Genomic DNA, 17,975 nt, shown 5'->3' on the forward strand with positions numbered 1-17,975 from the left:
TTGATCAACACATTACCACGGCAGTATGAAAAATATTATATAAAAAGGTGTGACTGTGGAATATCAGGCTATTTTAAAATAAATATTTTTAAGTGAAATCCAATCTAATAGTTATGCGATGTTTTATGATACATAGTGTTTAGTTATAAAGCACTTTTTTAAAAAACACAATTTTGACAAAGTGCTATACAAATCACCAAAACACTACACAAAAAATCAGCAACAACAACAGTGATAAAAATACTACTGTAAATAAAAGCTAAGAGTACACCACTCTCATTCGGATTTAAAAGCCAAAGAATAAAAAAGAGTTTTAAGATATATTTTAAAAAGAGGTAACAAGGGGGCTGGGCAGGAGATCATTCCACAATTTGCGAGTGAAAAGGCTCGATCACTGGTTTTTCAGAATTGTGTTAAAGATTCCACTTTACCGTCGCTGAAAGCATTAACGTGGCTGCCTTAGCCTGATGAAGTTGACTGCTACAACAAAATGCAAGAATTTCTTCCAGGACTGAGCTGAACAAAGGCAGTTCACTCCCTGGTGATGAGTGTACTTTTACTGTTTCTTGGTTTTGAGTTACTGAACACTGTTTGAAGTATATAACATTTTTATAATTTCTCCAGTATGAAAGCAAGCAGAACTGAAGAATGAAAAAAAAAAAATACACAACAGAGATTTATATATTCAGATTAATATTATTATGTAATGTGGAACACATGTTTGACAAAATATCTGCAAAACTGTAAATGTAAAGTTAAAGGTTTAATGAAGAAGAGAAGGAAATGAGCTAAATACAACTGTTATGACACAGTGAACGGAAGCTGTTTCCAAGGTTGCTCAATCGGAATTCTTTGTGGGTTTTAGAGGTCAAAGACTTCAGAAATAGTTAGAAATCCTCGATCCATCAATTTCAACAATAGAAGATGAAACTATGAATACAGGAAACAACAGAGAGCTATTACTGTAAGTCTATAAGTGATGTAAGTTTGCTTTCAAACCAGTTTGTCTGTAATCAAAAGTTTAGATTTGTGACCAGGACAGCCTGGAGAACAATACTGAAGTCTACTTAAAATAAATCTCATCTAAGAGAGTTCAAGCTGAGCTGAAGAATAAAACTGGTCACACCAAATATTGTGTTTCAACAACATCAGAACTCTATAAACTTTGACTTTGCCTTATATACTTAGATTTACTTATGTATCTTTTAACAATATACCTGCACCTATTTTTCATAGCAAAACATAAAGAACTAATTGGTGGCTTTAAGATATTTGCACATTACTGTATATTTGTGACACACTGGTGAATGCTCATGTTAAACATGGCTGAGGATGGTGTATGTAAAACTAATCACTGCCAGGCTTCAGTTTTTGTGTGTGAGTAGATATCTCCAATATGGAAGTTTGTGAGCATAGACACTTCACTCATCTGCTGTTCAAACCTTCTGTTTGTAAGTTACTGCTGTACGATGCTGCAAATGTTGCCAATACCAATGCAGACACTTTGAACCTATAAAGGCAGCTTATGTAGGGCAGAGCAGTGTGTCATGGATTATCAGATGAATCGTCATCAATTTGTAAATTCAGGACATATTTTAATGATCACCAAAGTACTGTGATTTTTACTTTCCACAATAATTAGTTAATACAACAAAAAACATCTTTTTGATTTTCAGGTATTTTGTAACTGGCTTTTTGGAGACCCGGAATTTAAATGTGCCAGTCTAAAAAGCCCTTGGGGTCAACTTTAACACAATTCAGTGGGCCACATAATTAACTTTGAGATTAGAAACTTCATTACCTTTTATTTCTTAAATTTTTTCACAAACAACATTTCAATGCATCAACGAAACCACACATCAATGTGAACAAGTTGTCATCCTTCCCTGGCTGTTACTTATCTAAGCTTTCCCTTTTTTCACTCACATGTCATTCCTGTGCATTGTCCTTCCAGCGCGCACTGTCACGTCATCTTTTCCTGACTTTGGGATGTTTCCTATTCCACAGCCTGTGCATGTTCAGACAGTGCTCGTGACAGCCTGCGGAGCGCCCCCTGATGTTGGGGGAACTCCTCACATACGCGGTGCAAGATGGTGCTGATGGCATGCAAGCGGTCCGTCTGCCTCTGCAGGGCGGCTTCCACGGATTCGGGGGTGGACAGTGCTCGATAGCTGCCTTCACACACTGTACGCAACCTCTTGGCCCGACTCTGCAGAGCCACTAGGTGTCCTAGGTTCTAGAGAGAGGGAGCGATAATGACAGAGTAATGACATATTAATCAAACAATGAGTAGTTATATTTTATTCCTGATAGGTCGGATAAGTGTGAGTATTTTCCAAGAGTGGAAACTGTGATGAGCAAGTTCTGTGTACGTGACCCAAAAAAAAACAAGTTAAACATTCTCACCACACCTTCATTAAGTTGTGCAATGGTAACAGTTTCACTTCCCATTAGACATTTGTATTGACACATACCGGGTATCATTGTTCCTTTAACAATGAAGAGTGCATCGGATTAGAAGCCAATGAAAAGTGGATCACACCCTCACTGTACATGCAACCCAGTGCAATTCAGAAGAATAACAATTTTAAAGTACAATCACATATTCACATTCACAGTCTGTGACCCTTACCCTTTCTTTGGTATCCTGAAGATTAACAAAGTCAGAGTCGAGGATGTAACTGGTGCTGCACAGTTCTGTGAGATGAGTCTTCCTCTGTGTGATCCTGTCTCTCAAACTCTCCTTCTGTTTTTGTAGCTCCCCAGTCACCTGCTCATACTCTACCACTTGCTGAAGACAAATCCTGCATGTAAGATAAATGCTCAACCTGCTCCAAGCACAAATGAATTAATGTTCCGTCAGTCTCTTTTACCTTGTGTGCTTCCCGGATCTTGCGCTGTAGGCCCTGTATAGAGAGGCTCAGGTCACCCTGTGTAGCCTGTTTGAGGGAGTTCCTCATCATGGCCTCCTTGCGCAAGACGATGGTTTCCCTTCTCGCCACTGTTGCTTCGCTTTCCCTCAGCAGGCATTCCCGTTGCCTCATTAGCTGGCTGAGTCGCACCTGCACAGACACAAACACACTTTGGGTAGAATTCACAAACATTAATCACCCTAAGAGCAAATTGTTATCCAGCATTCTTACAACTTAGTTTTACGACTTTCAAGACAATTTTAAAAATATCTATAAATCTAAACCAAAGAGTAAAACAGTGAAATGTGGATTATTAAATATTAAGTCTCTCTCCTCCAAGTCTCTGTTAGTACATGACTTAATAATTGATCAACAAATCGATTTACTCTGCCTTACAGAAACCTGGTTGCAGCAGGATGATTATGTTAGTTTTAAAGAATCAGCACCCCTGAGTCATTCTAACTACCAGAAATCTCGAAGCACAGGCCGAAGGGGCGGTGTGGCAGCAATTTATCACAACAGCCTATTAATCAACGAAAGACCTAGACAGACTTTTAATTCATTTGAAAGCCTGATGCTTTCAAATGAATTAGGACCAATTCTGTTTACATTATACATGCTTCCCCTAGGCAGTATCATTAGAAGACATAGCATACATTTTTACTGCTATGCAGATGACACACAGCTCTATCTGTCCATGAAGCCAGATAACACACACCAATTAGTTAAGACCTGGATGGGCGCACATATTAAACAAATATGTAAGAATGCTTTCTTCCATTTGCGCAACATCTCTAAAGTTAGAAATATCCTGTCTCAGAGTGACGCTGAAAAACTAGTTCATGCATTTATTACTTCTAGGCTGGACTACTGCAATTCATTATTATCAGAAGTCCTAAAAACTCGCTGAAAAGCCTTCCGCTAATCCAAAATGCTGCAGCAAGAGTACTGACAGGGACAAGAAAGAGTGAGCATATTTATCCTGTATTGGCTTCCCTTCATTGGCTTCCTGTTAAATCCAGAATTGAATTCGTTGTTTGTTGGGTTTTTCTCTGTATCTAGTATTGTACGATCTACTGTACAATATAAAGCGCCTTGAGGCGACTGTTGTTGTGATTTGGCGCTATATAAGTAAAATTGAATTGAATTGAAGTCCAAATCAAGCATCAGAATGGGAAAGAAATGTGATTTAAATGACTTTGAACACAACAGTGAGTTCACTACCCTCAAACAGCATCTACAGATTTAATCTAAAAGAGCACCTTTGGGTTGTGGTAGAACGGGATCATAGATGTGCAGCTGGCAAATCTGCAGCACCTGTGTGATCCTATCATGTTGATGTGAACCAAAGACTCTGACAAATGTTTCTAGATTCAAAAAATTGAAGCAGTTCTGAAGGCAAAAAGGAGCAATACAATCAAAAATATTTGTATTTGTTGGGTCTATTAAAAATATTTGAACAAATCTGCCTCCTAATGTGATCCCAGTGTTAGTCCTTTCAAAACTGAGTTTGCACTGAGTTAAAGTGTCTATACTTTAATTTTGCAGTTATACGTTGTATGCATCAGTAGTTCATAATGAGAAAGCAAATGAGCCATAAGATCTAACACATTTACAAAAAGCTTCAATAAGATGTATTTTTGCGGCTTTCATATTTTCCGTCACCTTGTCTCTTACAAGCAGGCACTGATTTATATTCTGAATATAATCTGAATATATCAGTATTATGTGCTGTAATCAGACACCAAGCTGACAGATTTATCTGCTTCTATAGAGAAAATAACATGACTGTGAGTTTGGAAGAGCTTGAGATAATTTTTTCCCCGAGGAGGTACGAGAAATAAAAAGACTGAGCTGTTAGTTTTCACATCCAATTGGACCTGGAGCCCTTTTTTGTCTCAGATACCTTTTTTTGATGGAAACTCCTTATATATAAAATTACCCTTGCTTAGAGGTTTAACAGCCTTGAAACTATGACTGATAAAAGTGTCCACAATATAGTTCAATCTTCCTTTACAGTGATACCCATGTTGAGCAGTTAATGCTTAATTAGATCCTGCTGATGAAATCATTTTAATGTTAAAGATTGTTCAGGTAATGAGTAAACTGGAAACGAATAAGACTATGTTTACTATTCATTCATTATTCATTTCTGATCATATAATTGAGCTTTTAATATTTATTCCATCTAAAGAAGAACTGAGACTGAATTGTGGGTTAGGAGAATCGTTACACCACTACTGATGCTGTAAAGTCATATCCACATGTTGTTTCTATTCTTTAAGTTGTAAATTGGAAAATTTGCTGAACTTCATGCCTGATACATGAACTTTTGAGGCTTTTTCCCTTGAAAACTAAAAAAACATTGCACAATACATTTGTAAGCAATAAATTATAAAAAAAAAATTGCTGGATGCAAATTAAAACTTATATTAGCAAACTTATATTTATTTAATAAAATAAATTGTCAAAAGGTTCAATAAACAGTGAATTTTCCCAAAAAATTAATTCAAGGGTCAAAGTGATCGAATGCATTTCAAATAAAGCATATCCCACTCTTATGTGTTTATGCATTGTACATAAACAGCACATTTGCACATGGCAGGCTAAGGCTAAAATGTAGATGGCAAATCAGCCTTATAGTCTGTCTGTAATCGTACTGTGTTTACCTCCATACGATGTATTTCAGCTTTCATTGTGTGGCTTTCTCCCTGCCCCACATCCATAGCTGAACGCATCTCTTTTACAAGCTGTGTCTTCTTCTCCCACAGCATGATTTGCCGCCTGTATGCCACACGTGCCAAAGAAAAAGAGAAAATACACACACATGCAGAACAAAGTACACTATTCCATTAAAAATCAAAGTGTTTCTCTGAGTATGTGATTCTTCCGGAAATAACTCTGCATATTTAATGAAGCCCTGCAAAATTTTACCTTCATACTATGAATATGTTTCGAGTTAGAGGCATTTGAGTTACATGGAGCTGGGTTGAAATTTAAAAGATTAGTCGACTAGTCACGATTACGTCGACTATCAAAATCACCGACAACTAATTTAATAGTCAATGGGTTGTTTGAAGCTTTGTAAGATCCTGAAAGATGCATGAATAAGTAGTAGGACTTAAGAGTTGAGAGAGAGATTTAAGAGATTTAAGCAAATTAGCAAATCAACTCAATAATAAATAAATTGAATATGTTTAAGTCAGAAGAAACAAGGACAAAAAGAAAGTGACTGACTCAGCTTCCACCAGACTGTTGAGGAGCCTCTCCTTTTCCTCCTGCGTCTTCTCGACTTTCATCTGCATCTTAACGGCCTCCCTCTCTGCATCCTGGTCACATAATTTTACATAAAGTTATATATTAATATAAAACAGAAGAAAAGAAGAAAATATAAAATGACGAAACCCGCCTGTCATGCCTTAAGTCTGTGAATGAAATCTGTCTCCATCACGGCGTTTTCCTGCTGCAGAGCCTGGCTCAGTTGTCCTTTCTTGCTGAGCAGCATGTTGAGCTTCAGCTGATCACGCTTCAGCATCTTTGAGCTCTTCTCCAGCTCAGCCTCCTCACGGTGCTCTGATTCTATCTGACCTGAAAGGGTTAGAGTTGGTGTGAGAATGAAGTGGAGATAGTAGCATAGTAGCATACAGGTTGTGACTTGGACGGAGTATGCAGCATGTGCGTCCTGCATACTCTCAAAGTAGAGTTTCGTCTGTTGCCATCCTGTGTACTCTGCCTGCAGTTTGAGCAGCTCCTTGCTGTTGGCTTCTATCATTTGGGTCAGTCCCATCAGAATCCCCTGTCGCTTCATCCAAAGCTGCTGGTCGCTCTTTATATTTGCTGCCAGCTCCTCAATCTGAGCTATTATTGACTGTATCTTGATGTGCAGAGGACCGAGGTCATCATGCTGCAAATGCAGGAAAAATAAATTAAAGCTGGCAGCCTCGTTTTTGAAAAGAATTCAAAATGACACTAAATTATTTTCATTCACTTTCTACTTTTAAAAGCATAATTGATCAATTGAGAAGTTTGAACTTGGCTCACGATTTCCTTCCATCCCGGATTTTAAAGGATGGGTTCGATGTTATTGGCACTGAAACCACAGCACAGAAACGGCATTGCTGAGGGTTTTCAATGATCTTCTAGAACATGTTATAGGCATCAAGGATTCTGCCCTTAATTGGTTAAAAAACTGATACATGCCTTTGTGACCTCCAGATTAGATTATTGTAACTCGCTCTACTCTGGACTCCAACTCGCTCACCTACAACGATTACAGCTCGTTCAGAATGCTGCGGCTCGTCTCGCAACCGGAACTAGAAAGTTTGCCTCTATTATTCCAGTGCTCTCTGACTTACACTGGCTGCTTATTAAATTTCGTATTGATTTTAAAGTTCTGCTGCTTACTTGCCTCACACTCCTCATCCTCCCTGGGAGAGTCTATGCCAGGGTGCTGGAGAGGAGAGTCTGTCCGTTAGTCGAACCTTGGATACAGGAGGAACAATGCGGTTTTCGTGCTGGTCGTGGAACAGCTCTTTATCCTCTCGAGAATACTTGAGGGTGCATGGGAGTTTGCCCAACCAGTCTGCATGTGTTTTGTGGACTTGGAGAAGGCATTCGACCACGTCCCTCGAGGGGTCCTGTGGGCGGTGCTGGACAGACACCCCATAGACACCTATGGGGTGTCTGTCCCATTGCTATGGGTCATTCAGTCCTTATACAACCGATGCAACAGCTTGGTCCGCATAGCCGGCAATAAGTCGGACTCGTTCCTGGTGGGTGATGGGCTCCGACAGGGCTGCCCTTTGTCACCGATTCTGTTCATAATTTTTATGGACAGAATTTCTAGGCATAGCCAAGTGCTGGAAGGCTTTCACTTGGGTGGTCTCAGGATTTCATCTCTGCTTTTTGCAGATGATGTGGTCCTGTTGGCTTCATCGGGTGATGGCCTCCAGCTCACCTTGGAATGGAGTGTGAGATCGACAGACAATTGGTGCAGCGGCTGAAGCGATACGCACGCTGTACCGGTCTGTTGTGGTGAAGAGAGAGCTGAGTGTAAAAGCAAAGCTCTCAATTTATCGGTTGATCTACGCCCCTACCCTCACAAGGTGAGGAGTAGTGACCGAAAGAACGAGATCGCGAATACAAGCGGCAGAAATGGGCTTCCTCCGAAGGGTGGCTGGCCTCTCCCTTAGAGATAGGGTGAGAAGTTCGGCATTTGAGAGGGGCTCAGAGTAGAGCCGCTGCTCCTCCACATCGAAAGGAGCCAGTTGAGGTGGTTCGGGCATCTGACAAGGATGCCTCCTGGGCGCCTCCTGGGTGAGGTTTTCCAGGCATGTCCCACGGGGAGGAGGTCCGGGGGCAGACCCAGGACACGCTGGAGATATTATATCTCTCGGCTGGCCTGGGAATGCCTTGGTGTTGGCCTTGGAGGGAGGTCTGGGTTTCTCTGCTTGGGCTGCTGCCCCCGTGACCCGGCTCCGGATAAGTGGAAGAAAATGGATGGATGCTTACTTTGAAATGCCTAAACAACCTTGCCCATGACTATCTCATTGACCTTCTCAGTCTCTATGCTCTCAGCCATTCTTTACGATCATCTGGTCAGTTACTTCTGGCCCAGCCCAGGCACCGTCTGAAGACTAGGAGTGATCGTGCTTTTGCCTCTGTAGCATCAAACCTCTGGAATAGTCTTCCTGCTAGCATTCATGCCTCTGACTCCATCCAATACTTTAAAGCATGCTTGAAAACTTACCTATTCAACCTGGCTTTTCCAACTCACTAATTCTCACCGCTCCTTAATTGCTGTATCGCTACTCATTTCTCTGGATAATCATGATTTCTCCCTATCTCTACTTACTAATGTGTTTGTTTGTTTCTCTGTTTTCTCTATTTGACCTTGTTTTAATCACTTACTGTTCAGTGCAATTATTTACCGTTATTCCTTACTGTGAAGCACTTTGGTGTACCCCCTGGTTTTCAATGTGCTATATATATAAAATTGCATTGTATTCTATTGTTTTCTATTTTATTTATGATCTTAGTAACAAGAAACCACAGCTTCCCCACAGCCACTCACCCCAGTGGTGGCCGCTATTTGAGAAATCTTCGTGTTGTATCCGATGATCGTTGACTGCTTCTGCTCGATGACTCTAACAGATGAAGTAAGCTTAGCCTCAATGGCTGTGATTAACTTGTTGTACTTTGTGATCTCCTGATCAAGGGCCTCCTGAGTCAGGGCCAGGCTGTCCACTCGCTGGCTGACCAGCTGGCTCTCCAGCTTCACCACCAACACCTCCTCCTCTGACTGCTTCAACTGGTACATCTAAAGGGGGGAAAGGAATGATGAGAAGCACATAAATCTAATATCTTCACATATTTGTTTTATTCTCTACACATTTTACAAAGAAAAAAAGCTAGGAATCAAAATGAAAAATGTAATCCTGTCACGTAAAAGCATGAACAAAAAATGTTAAAACTAGTAAAATAATAATACTGAAATTGAATAAAGCTAATTTGACAATATGAATAAATTGCATTCAAATCTCTATGGCTCTATAGTGTACATTAACCTTTATACATGTACTTATTTAACACCTGTTACTACTACTACTACTGTTACTAATCCTGTAGAGCTGTTGTTATTTGCATTATTCTGTCATTTCAAACCAAAAGACTTCATCAGTTGCTTGTGAATTCTCTCTCTTTCTTTATCTATAACGTGATACTGCTGGAGTGTGTCTTTCACTAAAACAAGCCCAAGCCAAAGACCTGGACAATATGTAGGGTATAGTGAATAACACTCTTATGATAATACTAGAGCTATCAAAGAAAGGGGATTTAGTGTGAATGGTCTGAAGAGTGTTATCATAAGAGTGTTATGACAGTCTAAGCATTTTCAATACTTTCCTGCTTTTAGTTACCTTCTCTTTTTTGAGTCTGGATATCTTCTCAGTGAGCAGTTGGGAGTACTTGGCAGCGTTGTTGTGGAGGAGCTTATGCTGCATGGAGCTCATGATGTTGTTTTCCAGCTCCAGCCGTGCAGAACTCTCTTTCTCCAGCTGCTTACTCTGATCGTTCACTTGAGCCTGGAGTGACCCAAATTCCTGGAGAAATTAAGGGTGAGATTAAAAAAAGACAAAAACAAAATCAGGCAATGTAATGTTTCTAACCTTGTACCACGACTGCTCTCTGGCCAAACACTGACCTTTGAGAGTCTAGCGAGGGTTCGCTCTGTCTCCTGCAGAGTGAGGAGGAATGTGCTGTAGTGGGCCTGCAGGGCCTCTTGCTGAGCCTGCTTGTCACTGATGAGCTTTCTGGTAGTGGTGCAGTCCATTTGAGACCAATTCAGCTGCAGTGTCAGTATCTCATTTTGCTCCTGCTCTGCATTGATGGACTTCTTGTAGCCATCAATGTCCTTGTCCAGCAAGATCACCTGGTGCTTGGTTTCACTGAGAAGAACAGAAAAAAATGAATGGCTGCTCACTTTTTGTTCTGTGTTACTTTTGAATAAAAAATCAAATAAGGGTTAATATTATCATTGAGTGTTCTAAAAAAATTTTTTTATAGACATCTGTCATTTTCTATAGACTATGTTTCTATGTTTAGAGCACTGTCATCATTTGTTACATGTACACTTGAAGCGCATTAGCACCTTTAACGTTTACTCAGTAGGACATGAATCAGAAACAGCTTCCCACATCCATCAGTCTCACCGGATGACTTCCTGCATCGCACCGAAGGCCTCGTCTCGTCTCCTCAACCCCATGAGGCAGCTGCTCCACTGCTGCAGCAGCTGTTTACGGGCCACCAACAGTGACTCCATCTCCATCTCAGCCTGCACAAAGATGTAAAAATGAATGACTGATGTTGTTTGACGACTGCCATAATCAGAGAATTCTTATTTCATTCATGAGTTAGTAAACTTAGACAAAAACATAACCTGTTTGTCTTTTTCTCTCATCCAAATATTTTTGTGTTGACTGTATCCATTTACATCATTAAATCAACTAGTAAGATACACCCACCAGCCACTTCATCAGTTACAGGTAGTTCAGGTTGGACAAACTTGCCTTCAAAACAGCCTTTTTTAAAATTGTGGCACAGATTCACAGATGCTCTGTTGGACGGAGATGTGGTGACTGCTGGCTATAGTGAACTCATTGTCATGGTCAAGAGTCCAGTTTGAGATGTTCTGAGTTTTGTGACATGGTTCAACATCCTGTTGGAAGTAGCCGTTAGAAGATGGGTAATATGTGGTTGTGGTCATAAAGGAATGAGCACCAACAAGAGTCAGGTAGGTGTGGTATTTCATCAGTGCTCAGTCGATACTGAAGGATCAAAGGTGTGCCAATAAAATATCCCCCACACCATTACACCAGCACCATCCTGAACAGCTGATACTGTGTGAATTGCCTCCACTTCCTGTTCTTATCTGAAGGGAGATTCACCCTTAGTGATTTTCTGCAGTTGTATCCCATCTGCTTCAAATCATGCATTCAGAGGTGCTCTTTCTGCATACTTTGGTTCTAGCAAGTGTTTATTTGGCTTACTGTTGTCTTCCTATCAGCTCAAAGAAGTCTGTGTCATGATCCTGGGTCTTATGACCCAGCGGTTTGAATTTTTGTGTTTTGTTATTTTGTATTATGGTTTGAGTCCACCTTGTTAGTTTAACGTTTTAGTCCCTAGGTTGTTATGTTTAGCTATTGGTTGTCAGATTTCCTTGTGTAATTGCTCCTATGTCTCCCTCTGTATATTTGTGTTTATATAATTCTGAGCTCCTGTGCGTTGTTTCCCCTCGTGTTTTGTCCCATGTTTCCCCTGCCCATGATGTCAGTCCTCTCTCCGTGCTCTCTCTCCCCTCCTGTCTGTGTCTCTGTGTTCTTCCTGTGTTACGTTTAAGGTCTGCACCTTGGGTTAGTATTTTCAGTTCCGTATCCTCCCTGTCTTGTTATGCGTAATTGTCCTCAGCTGTGCTCCCATATGTTCCCACCTCACTCATTACCTTCTGTATATTTATGTCAGAATCACCCTCTGTTCCATGTCGCATCGTCCCTCATAGCTGTGTGTGATTCTCGCTGTGTCTTCTTGTGCATATTATAATTAGTTTTTCCCAGTTTAGTTTCGTATTGTCGTATCGCCTGTTTCCCAGCAATAAAGCTGTGCTTTCGAGTTTACTCCCCGTGAGTTTGCATTTGGGTCGTCTCCTGCCTGCACACAGCCAAAACATGACAGTCTGGCCATTATCCTCTGATCTGTGGCATCAAACAATTTGTCTCAGACAACTGCTGCTCAAAGAATATTTTCTCCTGGTTGTGCAGTATATCAGCAGTTTAAAAAAAAAGACTGTCTCATGTGCTCCAACAACCATGCCACGTTCAAGGTCACTTAAATCACCTTTAAGAGACCTGTTCTGATGCACAGTTTGAACTCCAGCAGGTTGTCTTGTCCATGTCTAGATACCTAAATACAAGTACTTGAATGTGAATCCATATATCAAGGAAAATTTTCACTCAATCAATCACTGGATAAATGAACTGGGCTATTGTTTTAATGTTTTCAGTTTTACTAATCGATATAAAAGCAATATTCACATCAATGAAATATTTATTTGCTATGGGTAATATGAAAGTTGACACTTTTAATAGTGAAATCACCCAATACTAACTAGCACCTTATCTCACTAGCTCACTATTTTGCTTTTATGTCCAAAAAAAGGTCTGGTGGGCAACTAATTCTTGTTCAAGCTGCAGGGATAAAGTGCTCATCTCTTCATGTAAAGATGCAGCATATAACCTTTTACGGCACAGCAGTTACCTCTGAGAGAGCCTCTTTGGCTGTCTGTGTCTCCTCTGCATGAGCACTGGTTTTGGACTCATACATGGCTATCTGCTGCGTCAGCCTGTCCAACTCCTTTGTTAGTCGCTCCACATATAAATCCTGATGTAACAGATGAGTATTTTCGCTTAGTTAAAATTATGTTGATATACCAGATAGTGTATATATTGACAAATACAATCAAATCGTAATAATTTACATGTGAGTGTCTACCTGCTTTAATTTCTGGTCTTCTGCCTGGGTCTTCTCAGCTCTCGCTTTGCGTCTAGCGTTATTCATGGTTTTGACTTCAGAGCGCAGACCTTCACTGACTCCTTGGATGAAGATGAGATACTGTGTCATGCTGTCTAACTGCGCCTGTAGCTGGGACTCTGAGGGAGGACAGAGGAGAGAGCATAAACATAATGGCTCGAATCACAATTTCAGAAACATGAACAGATACAGATGTTGCCTTTCTGTTGCTCAAACAGTATTACATAGGCCCAACAAAGGCTGCTTTTAAAAGGGAAAGATTAAAAAATTATAAAATCTGTTTACATTTATTTTAACTTCTTAACTTGCGCCATTGAACTTTTAGGGTTTCACATCCATCAGATTCTCACTTATACTAACATAAAGCCAAATGCATAAAAAATAGTTGATCTTAAAGCTCCAGCTTTCTGGCTGAAACGTGTAAACCTAAGGGGTGAATATAAAGAAGTTGCATAAAGTGGAATCCTAATGTAATTGAATTTTACAGCATTTTATTTTATTTTACTGCAGGCTGAGTAACAATCATAAGTAGTACGAGTGAACTCACAGTGGAAAACAACCCCAAACAGAGAATGAAGCTTGATTCGGATGGAGGATAATAGTAGCAATAAAGTTCTCTTTAAAAAAAAACAACAACATAATTGTAATGTGGTCATTGGGACAGACATCAAGAGTCATATAAAATCAAAACTAATCCTGGATCAGCACAAAGACACAACCTCTAAATGACAGTCCAGGCTCACCATTGGCTCTGGCTTCGCAGACCTTTCTGGTCATGCTGGAATGTTGACTCTTTATCTCCTCCAGCTGGTTCAGAACCTGCTGGTGTTTGGTTTCGGCTTGTGTCTTGGTCTCATGGAGGTCATGCAGCCTGTTCTGCTGTCTGACCAGATGCTCCTGAATCCTGAAGACCTCCACACCTAATTCCTGATTGTGGCTAGCATCATCCTTCGCAACTGCATGCTGATGGAGGAGGAGAGCAGTTAGAAATCACAGAAAAATCAATAATTCTAGACGATAACCGACTTTATACATGCTTTTATGTTGGGTACTAAAATGGCTTTCCTTCATCCAGGACAAAGCCTGGTATAAAAGTACTGGTTCTACTTATTAGTGGTTGCCGGTTGGAACTGGAACTGAAAAAGATTTTATTGTATTTGTAACTTATTTCCAACATTGTAACCCTTTTGGGGACATTTTAAAAATAAATCTGTGACCTTCAAACATTAGTCATTATGTGAACATTATGTGAACCCATTATGTGAACATATTCAGATAATGAGGGGAACTCTTAAAATGTTTTATACAAAGTGCTTTAAATTTCAACTCATTACATATGAAATATACTGTACTATAAATCAATATTCGCTATATATACCATACATGACATTTAATATATTGTGTTTGTCATCATTACCCATTTGAGTGATGAAGGCCTCACACCTTAACCCTGCAACAAGTGTTTTTCTTGGAAAGGTAAACAGTTTGTGGGTGTTGCATCTTTCCTAAACACCTGTCGTATGTAATACAGAAGATGTGAAGTGTTCTGCAGTTGCCATACAGTTCTACAGCACCATCTTCTGGGCATTTAAATAGAAAAGTTGCATTTGTTTGTATAGAAACTAGCTTGTTTGCTCCTGCATGTGTGAATCAGTGTATTAACTGAGCAAAGATGGAGAGAGTTTTTGGTCAGAGAAGTGGCCGACCTTTTCCCTCAGTGTATGGTTAATCCTCTCCAGCTGTTTTCTAAGCTGGATTGTCAGAGCAGCTTGTTGTCTTCTGACCACGGGCTGCCAACAGATTAAATATAGTATCAGTAACGTCCCAGTGGAAGACAAAGATATGTAGTATTAATGCTTCACATCCATCATAATTCAATTTTCTTTCTGATGAGCACTAAGACAAAAATCGATTCATTATTTAGTAAACACACTGGTCGTGTAAAGATTAAAGGTGAAGCTACAAACATGCTCAGGATCAAGAATGATCAACTCCTCTTCCTCATCTTCTGGCAGTGGCTCATGATCCTCCATCTCCTCCGATGTGTGTGAACGGTGAGCCATCTGAGCAATATCCTCTTGCACTGAAATACAGTGAAAGGCATCATTTAACCAAAAAATAAATAATCATGTAAAAAGGGTACATATTGCTATAGAGAAGTAAATCCCACAGAGGATTAATGTGGGACTTACTTAAATTTGTGGCCGCAGGGAAGTTTTCATCCACTACAGTGAGGTCATGGTAACGCTGGGCAGCAGGGCTCTCTGGCTGTGGCAGTGACTGAGCCTGTGAGTCCGGAGACAAACATGAAGCATGAATAGAGCTCCTTAATAGCTGCTGTGATTTAAACATTGAGAACTGTTAGACTGAAGATGTCAAACATGAACCTGCCCACCAAAGGGGCCAAACTGGCTGAGTGAGTGGTTTTGCAAAATGTAAATTTGCAAAGAAGGAGGACACACTTCTTTAAGAATGGATCCTGTCATGAGAGTCCAAACTGCTGATTCCATTTGAGCCAAATGACTAACACTACTGCAATATTTTGTGCATCCAACAGTTAAGACTGTGAGTGCAGCAGCACAGCACCTGACCAAACATCCAAACTGCATCAGTGTTCAATGACCTGTTGCTAAAATAGCAACAAAGTAAGGAAACAAAACCACAGCAGATACACATATCAAACCTCTTTGTAATGTGAGGCAGTCGCTCCAATGTCTTCTTCAGCGTCGTCACTTCCATGATGCAGGTTGGGATCTGTCTCATTTCGGGGGGAGCTTTCCTCCCTTCCATCATCATCTCCTGGGTTCTGCATTGGACCTAAAACTTCACATGAAGATTTATATTTTCTCCAGGTGACTAATATGTGTATTTGCCCCAAAGGTCAAAGGCTAATGGTGAGAGAGAGAGGGCTTTTGAGAAATTTTCCGACTTTTTTCTTAGCAATGCTGAAAATATAAGAGCAAATATTTTAACTTGTGGCGCTAATCCCTTTTTTATTAGTCAGCTATTGCCACGTTTGAAGATTCTGAACATGTTTTCTTTTCTCAGATGTCATATGACATGTTTCACTTCTATAACAGATGTCCTGCCTGCCATCTTGGGTTTTGATTTAATGGGCTGTGGTGTTCTCTCAATTATAAATGCAAAACTGCCAAACAGTAGTCCAGTCATTCTTAAAGAAACAAAATTTGGAAGTGGATGTCTGGAGTCTTTTGGCTAAACAATATCTATGAAATCTTTTAATCAGGTTTCAGGGTTTTTCCACAGTGTTAAATCTTCTCTCTTGAAACTGAAAAATTATATTCTAGTTGATACCTGTTCAGGTGGTTGTTCAGTTTTAGTTCTGCTGAACTTGAGTGCTGCTTTCGACACCCCATGACTTACACACTCATGACTTACTCTTTGAGGGCTGTGTTGGAGTCAAGTTTTGACTCTTAAATGGTTTAATCTAATATTAAACTCAGAAATTTCTAGTTAGCATTGGATAATACACTTCTGCACCAGCATTATCACATCTACAGGTACACAGGGGTCGAGTTTTTTCTATGTCCACGCTCCCTCATGGTCAAATTATTTGTCAAAATAGCATCAGTCTAGATTTTGCAACCTATTTTACCTTTGAATCGTGGAAATGTTATATAAGACTGCTCAATGAGTTTTGGATATAAAAAATACAGTGTCCTACGGTTTCTTACACTTAAATGAGTGCAAAACAGAGGTCATATTGTTGTGTGTTGCCCTTCCACTAAGGTCCATATAGGTCTGCTTCCCTAACCTATGGAATCAGGGTGGGTCCTTCGTAATTAATAAATAATAATGATCAGAAACAATCATTATCTCTTTCAGTGCGCCCCAGGGCAGCTGTGGCTACAATGTAGCTTGCCATCACCAGTGTGTGTATGTGTGTGTGTGAATGGGTGGATGACTGAATGTAGTGTAAAGCGCTTTGGGGTCCTTAGGGACTAAGTAAAAGCGCTATACAAATACAGGCCATTTGCCGTTTTTCATTATACACAATGAAATTAAATTAGTAAATACATTGCACTCATTATTGATTTTTACAATTTCATGTGTTGACCAGAACTCACCTTATATATTCAAGTTTTTCTGAGCCTACTTGAAAATGAATAAAATATCAAGTGGAAATCTGAAGATTTCCGGGCTGGGCTTATGGGTAACAAATACCTTCCTTGCATTTAAAATTAGCTATGTTTCTGTATTCTTGCTAGCTTCGCGCTAAGTCCTCAACAATAGAGAGGGTTTGTGAGGATCACAGTATAATAACTGTCAACCTGACTTTGGCGCTTTAATAGTCAAAAGAACAATTTAGAGTTTGCGTACCAATACCATCGTACTATATCGTACCAATGATATAATTTAATTTTGCATTTAGGATACAACTTACCACGGTAGCGTTACGGGTACAGTCGATAAAGGTTACTAGGCAACCGTAAACTTCCGTAGCTGGCGTCTGCGCAGTCTCAGTCAGACATCAGTCGCTGTGGCGTTTTAACACACAGGTAGCACGTAGGATGTACGCGCTTATTTACGACCGCTTAAAGAATAAAAGTCATTTCTAGGAGTTACTGACATGTTCAAAGCTAATTTCTTAATGGTGTGGTAACATTTTATCTCCAGCCAACAACTGTGAGAGGGCTGGAGGAGCCTGTAAGAGAGTAGACAAATATTTAGATGCAATTTATGGCCTCATTTTGGGCAGTGATCTTTGTTTTGATAATCACATAAATACGGTTTAAATACTGCTTTCTATCACTTAAAGGTTATATCTAGGACTATAAAATTCCTGTCTCAAACTGACTATGAGATGCATTCATCTCATTCATGGGTTTAAGTTGGTTATATTATTGCAGCACTCTATTTGAAGGACCAAATCATCAGCACAACATCTCTGGCTTATTCAAAATGCAGCAGGCAGAATCCGTACAGGTAGATGGAAATTTGACCTCATTAACTTAGTTT

The 17,975-nt window shown here is 40.0% G+C and overlaps 1 protein-coding gene across 1 annotated transcript; it reads right to left on the reverse strand.

Annotated features, from left to right (window-relative positions):
• Positions 1 to 1,778: 1,778 nt before the first annotated feature.
• Positions 1,779 to 17,459, reverse strand: ccdc40 (coiled-coil domain 40 molecular ruler complex subunit). The gene is made up of 19 exons (XM_085460330.1): positions 17,401 to 17,459; positions 15,679 to 15,818; positions 15,188 to 15,281; positions 14,963 to 15,078; positions 14,702 to 14,785; positions 13,739 to 13,958; positions 12,957 to 13,114; positions 12,723 to 12,845; positions 10,622 to 10,743; positions 10,114 to 10,357; positions 9,830 to 10,012; positions 8,986 to 9,231; positions 6,603 to 6,816; positions 6,331 to 6,500; positions 6,150 to 6,241; positions 5,582 to 5,696; positions 2,874 to 3,062; positions 2,633 to 2,791; positions 1,779 to 2,236 (listed from the first exon to the last, which is right to left on the reverse strand). Exons 2-19 carry the CDS (start codon positions 15,805 to 15,807, stop codon positions 1,997 to 1,999), a joined length of 2,898 nt encoding a protein of 965 aa, XP_085316456.1. The 5' UTR covers positions 15,808 to 15,818; positions 17,401 to 17,459; the 3' UTR covers positions 1,779 to 1,996.
• Positions 17,460 to 17,975: the final 516 nt, after the last annotated feature.

The sequence above is a fragment of the Copadichromis virginalis genome, linkage group LG6 (genome assembly GCF_057382275.1).
Source record: "Copadichromis virginalis isolate Kocher_CV1m ecotype Utaka linkage group LG6, C_Virginalis_male_GT1.1, whole genome shotgun sequence".
NCBI lineage: Eukaryota > Metazoa > Chordata > Actinopteri > Cichliformes > Cichlidae > Copadichromis > Copadichromis virginalis.

What these genes read in the sequence shown, in the direction of transcription:
- ccdc40 (XM_085460330.1), bottom strand. Translation starts at nt 15,807, where the DNA reads ATGCAGAACCCAGGAGATGATGATGGAAGGGAGGAAAGCTCCCCCCGA. An exon ending in GACGAAACTCTACTTTGAGA is followed by an intron (nt 6,501 to 6,602) that starts GTATGCAGGACG and finishes TAACCCTTTCAG; the next exon opens with GTCAGATAGAATCAGAGCAC. An exon ending in AACAGTCTGGTGGAAGCTGA is followed by an intron (nt 5,697 to 6,149) that starts GTCAGTCACTTT and finishes TGTGGCATACAG; the next exon opens with GCGGCAAATCATGCTGTGGG.